At 36.3% G+C, this 5832-nt stretch overlaps 1 protein-coding gene across 1 annotated transcript; it reads left to right on the top strand.

Annotated features, from left to right (window-relative positions):
• Nucleotides 1-172: 172 nt before the first annotated feature.
• On the top strand, nucleotides 173-1962 carry LOC114545146. Its single transcript, XM_028563490.1, has 3 exons — nucleotides 173-295; nucleotides 610-856; nucleotides 946-1962. The coding sequence occupies exons 1-3, from the start codon at nucleotides 173-175 to the stop codon at nucleotides 1200-1202; spliced, it is 627 nt and encodes a 208-aa protein (XP_028419291.1). The 3' UTR covers nucleotides 1203-1962.
• Nucleotides 1963-5832: the final 3870 nt, after the last annotated feature.

Raw genomic sequence — 5832 nt, forward strand, 5'->3', positions numbered from 1 at the left:
TAGCGGTAACGTGGAATACACGTTGTTTTGTATTATAGAAGTAACCGAAATCAACCGTAGTGTAAAAATGCCCCGTGCGTACAGTGCAGACCTGCGATGGAGAGCGATTTTTTTGACTGATATTTGTGGACTATCTGTACAAGCGGCTGCTTTCTTCTTGCAAATATCAGAGATGTCGGTTCGTCGCTACGTTGGCAAATTTCAAACAACAGGAAACGTTAACACAGAGACAATGGGAAGACCTTCTGGATGCGTATCGTTTCATCCTCAAGAAGAGTATGTTATCATGGAATGGGTAATGCAAAATCCGCAAACTACATTGGCCGAAATAGTTGAAGAAGTATTTAGAGAAACGCTATCAACATACGGATGTTCAACACTGTACTATTACTTAAAGCGTAACGGTTTTCCTCCAAAAAGGTAAAATTAATACAATATCTCATATATTTGTGTCATTGCATGCCAAAATTTAAACAGTATTTGACGAAAGCGGTTTTGTAAGTTATGTTTCATAATTAAAATTTATAAATATGCACACAGTATTCAAATATGTACGCGTGCAAGATGGTTTTGTTGTGAACTAACAGTATGTTATGATTTGTTCGGTAGGATAAAAGAATATGTCGATCGTATGGGTATAGCCAGAGAGGAAAGCGAGCAGTTGTCAAACGCCGCCGTTTGGCATGGGGACCGCGTATCACAGCTATTCCTGTCATTTCAATAGAAGGGTTGCTTGACATAGGAATTTACGACGGAAATGTAACTGGCGAAACGTTTCTTGAGTTTGTGAACACAACACTAGCACCTTGCCTGTTACCATTTGATGGTTTTAACCCTCGCTCAATTGTTATACTTGGTACAAAATATTACAAACCATACAGTTATTATGTTCTTTTTTTCTAACATTAGCATATGATAATTATTAATCGTATTTTTATTGTTCAGACAATGCAGGTATACATCACACCCAACAAGTCATTAACGCAATCAACGCAACAGGAGCAATGATTATCTATCTACCACCATATTCTCCCGACCTAATGCCTTGTGAAGAATTATTTGCACAGACAAAATGGTACATTAGAGAAAATGACATTGCCTGGCAAAGCTGTGATGAGCCAGAGTTAATGGTTTTTGACTCTTTTGTTCAAATAACAGATGAAGATATAAAACATTACATTGAACATGCTGAATACTTTTAAACGCAATCAAGACGAACGCAATCTGGAGAACAACGAAGCCATTCGCTATAAGGAAGCAAGTTCATTTAGAAGTTTTTCTTTCTGGTCAGAAAACTGTTCGTGTGTTAAAACGCCAGAGTCTTCTAAGGCTTTCAGCTCTTTCAACTGCTCAAAAATGGTGGAACGTATTCGTATCTAAAACATGTTAATAATACATTAGTGAACGTTTTAAGTTATTGCTGTTTAAATTAGTGTTTAAGAGACTACAGGTTTCGTACCTTTATTCTAAACGTTAAAGTATTTGTTGCATAAATTAGAAAATCCATAATTCTGATTAATACCTTGCTCTCCATCTGGTTTGATGGAGCAGGGTTGGTACCCGCTGTGGTACTTGTGAACGCACTACTAGCGTTCGCAGTCGTTGCACTTTCTGCGACCCTATCTGGCATCTTTTTTCCAGTGAAGAAAGGTAATCGCGGCGGCACGTCCTCACTGTTATGTGTGCCGTTCATCTTTACAAAAATAATGTGAAATGTGTGTGACTATACTATTGTACGTTTTTAATTCAGTGAAACTATAACGAGCGTATTCGTTGACATAATAATGCTAAGCAATTTGGATTGCTGTTTTTGTTTTCTTACTGACCTTATCGCATGTCAACGTTCAAGTTATAATTTACAATATTTCTACTTATGGGCCTCGGACACAGTTAACACTGACTTACGCCGTACCAGCATTTTTGCCCAAATCTTTAATTTAAATTCGGGCATATTGCATCCTTGTTTATTTCTAAGACGTTGCAAACAGGTTTCGTGTTGCTTGACTGGGTCACCTTCATCTTCTAAATTAAACAAACGATAACGGGAGAGTCGATATTGGCAGATTATTGAGTGGTAATGTTTTGTATAATTGCATCTTTTTACCCTCATCACTCCCAGCAGTGCATGACATGAATTGCGAATATGTTCGCTTCCCGCTTAACGTGGACTTTGTGGCCGTTTGGATGTGAGGATCTGCCCATAGCCTCACCATGCCATATTTTGCGGACGAGTAAGCTTCTCCTAGTTGTGCCGTATTCGACATTGTCAGTTTTCGATTTTTTTCATCCAAATATCCCAGGCGAAATGAATCAGCATCGATTGCTGGTGAAAGTTCCTCTTTAAACTGCTTGAACAGGAACTCACGTAGCGCTTTCACATCGTTAAAAATGTCGACGTTTTGACATGTATATGTGTCATTCTGCCTTTTATTACCTTGCCGTGTAACTTTTAACATGATATTAACGCTTTCTTCCTCGTAATTTTCCATGACTTTGGAACCGAATATCCACCAAATGCACTATTTATCAATCTAATTGTTTGCTCGCCTGCAAAGTGCAACCACAAACTATTGTGATCAATGCACATGTTCCTTTGGGAATTGCAAAATCACCGCATCTTTCATATGTGTCTTTTGTACTCTGTTGTTCGCATAGTGTCATTGTTTGGTCGAATGATAACATAATAAAATAATTAGCGTCCATTAACGACACCATTCAAAATATGTCGATGCATTAGTTAGTCAAATGCACTGGACCCATGACACTGTTCGCGCTTACAATTTACATTTGCCTATTGCCTGTCACAAACTTAATTGAATCAGCTGTATATATATAACGAAATTGATATTTGGGCATAGAATCTGCATTTTCTAAACACTTTGATTCATTTTGGAATTAATTACTGTAGTTTACTTTAATTTAATTTAATTCAAGATAACAAAAGTATACCACCTTTATTAAGTACCAAGGGCTGGGTATATCATAGGTAAAACTTTCTCACATTCAACCCTAACATTAATTGCAGTACCCAGTGGCATTATGTAAATCGCACATGATTTTATCATCTACAAATATTGAGGAAAGATATTATTGATAAAATACTGGTGGATTCATAGAAAAATATACTATTATAGTCATTAATCCCTCTCATGCTCTATTGACACTATTTGTGTCTCAATACTCAACACACAGCACTCAAGTTAGCAGCTGTGATTTCCAATGTTGGTGTCTGTCATTTGTAAATACTAGTTATTAATTAAAAGTAACGTAATTAATTGTACTGGAACATCATAGTCTAGCTTTAGAACTATGTCTTCACTCAGAGCTTTTGCATGCATTTTTGTCCCTTTCGTTTAAATGCTGTTTAAACGTAAAGTCACAATAAATTCATATTACTCACCACCAGATTTAGCAGTTCATCTCTTAATTTAGGAATATCAATTAGTGTTGCTCCCCCCCCTCAATTTAGCGTGCCGGATTTCCGAAATGCGCCTAAATAACGCACACATTGAGGGTGAGTACATTCGACTGGATTGTCTATAAAGCTGTTATAATTGGATTATAATTATAGAGCTGTTATAATTGGATATAAACCGAAGGAGTATAAACCGAATCCACAAGCGTTTGCACGTGTCCCCAATAATGCACTTTCGTTGAATGAAGGGCGGCTACTTGCAGAATAAGTTTTGGAGTCTGTTGGTGAAAAAATCGCCTGCATCCTGTTGCCCTTTTGGAGAATGTTGTGTGTTCTTGTACAAAAGCACAGCCAGATCTCTTCGAGTAAAGACAAGTTTTAATCTATATGCGTAACTAAACGTTATACAGAAGCTGCCATATTTATACCCTCGACTTGATGTTAATTACCATACTAAAATATGCAGTACTTCCAGTACAGAGAAGAGGGCCAGACATTTCTCCAAAACCGTATCCTTGAATCCGACGAGATGCCTTTCATATATCGAGATCTTCAACGATTCTCAGTTTAATAAATTAAGTTTGTAGGTATACCACGTAAGTATTTAATATTCTAAAGCTTTCGGTCGGTTAACTCGGGCCTTCGTCAGTACAATTCGCTGAATTAACATTCAGACGTCACTAAAATACCTCGTTAGTCGTGATTTTAGTTAGCTCACGCCATTAATTAAGCGGTTTCAATTACCAAATAATTATGAAAAAGAAATAGTTCTAATTAATGCGCGTGTCCTAGACAAGTATTTAGCTAGCAGACATTGAAAAGAGTACGCCACGTACTATTGAGCAAGAAAACATTAAAACTAAAACTATATATTAGAACTATATTAGAACTACTTCTTTCTCTCAATTATTTGGTAAGTGATTGTGGCGAGCTAACAAATCACGACAAACGTGATATCAAGTGACGTGTATAAACAGTGTAAATGTGTATCTATGCAGGTAATTGCACTGATGAAGACCCGGGTTAACGGCGCGATAGCTTTGTAGTATTAAATACTTACCTGGTGTACCTACAAGCTAAATTACACATCGACTGTCACCATGCAAACACAAGAAGATTCCGAGTTTGTTTTTCATCAGTCTTCACAAATCGAATCCGAACGTGGAGGAGCTGGACACAAATCCTACTGATGACCGTGAACATTCATTTGGAAATCAAGATGAGCAGCTTGATCAACCTTGGAAAAAAAGCCAATTATTTTAAAACAATTAAAAACAAAGATCGAGATTTTGACCACAATGTATATAGCTCGAACCTCAAGTGAAAAGTCAAAAAGAAATCAAATTTAACAAATTTTATTGCAGTTTCAGTTTGCACTACTGTGATTGCAGCAACATTCAGATTAGTGACTCAGGCATAGATGTGTGAAAAAATGAATGCATAGATAAATAAATAGATCACGCCACAATCACGCTACATGTTCTGACATGTTTTTATATAATTTTATATTAATGGATGCTTTTTCAAGTTTAAACATGTTTTCATAGCTACAGTTCCTTGTTTAATATGTTACTTTTACATACATAATTTATTCAAGATAACAAGATAACATTCACAACAATCTTGAACAGGAAATCGTGAGGTTAACCCTATACTATGACAATTCCCCAAAACAATACATTACATACGACTACTACAAAAAAGAAAAAATTTTAAAATGTTCCTAACCTAAATGTCCATTAATTTTTTAAGTCCATTCTTAAACTGCTGAAGACTGTTAGCTTCTGCAATTTCTGCTGGCAAATTATTCCACTTACTTAATATTCTAATAAAAAATGAATATTTATAGCAATTTATCTTAGCGGCTTTAAGATACAATTTGAACTTATGGTTTGCTCTAGTTCGATTGTCCTTCGTATATTCAAAAAACAATTCAGGCACCAGACCATTTAGGCCATGAATTGACTTGAAACATTCCACAAGTGACAAATATTCCCTAAGTTTTTCTAGTTTTGGCCATTTTAATAAGCAGCAACGTTCTTCATAGGACATTTCACCCCGTTTTTGCTGTAAAGCAAAACGCGAAGCTCTACGTTGAACTTTTTCCAATGCAACAATGTCTTTAACCAGATACGGGCTCCAAACTGGAGCTGCATATTCAATAATTGGTCTAACAAGAGTTTTATATAGGGTCGAGAATACGTATTGATTTTTAGTGCCTACCGTACGTTTAATTACTCCCAAGACTTTATTAGCTTTGTTTACCGTAACTCCTACGTGTTCACTCCAAGATAAATCTCTTGTGAAATGAACTCCTAGGTCCTTCGCACTATCAACACACTTAAGTTCTTTTCCCAACGTATAACTAGGTCTAGTTGTATCTTTCCTGTGTGTAATTCGTATTGTTTCACATTTGT

Source organism: Dendronephthya gigantea, unplaced genomic scaffold (assembly GCF_004324835.1).
Source record: "Dendronephthya gigantea isolate DGI-Jeju-01 unplaced genomic scaffold, DenGig_1.0 1312, whole genome shotgun sequence".
In the NCBI taxonomy this organism is placed as follows: domain Eukaryota; kingdom Metazoa; phylum Cnidaria; class Anthozoa; order Malacalcyonacea; family Nephtheidae; genus Dendronephthya; species Dendronephthya gigantea.

Coding starts and splice junctions, on each gene's coding strand:
- LOC114545146 (XM_028563490.1), top strand. CDS start 173: ATGTCGGTTCGTCGCTACGTTGGCAAATTTCAAACAACAGGAAACGTT. Junction 296..609: donor AGTATGTTATCATGGAATGG/GTAATGCAAAAT, acceptor TTTGTTCGGTAG/GATAAAAGAATATGTCGATC. Junction 857..945: donor TCGCTCAATTGTTATACTTG/GTACAAAATATT, acceptor TTTATTGTTCAG/ACAATGCAGGTATACATCAC.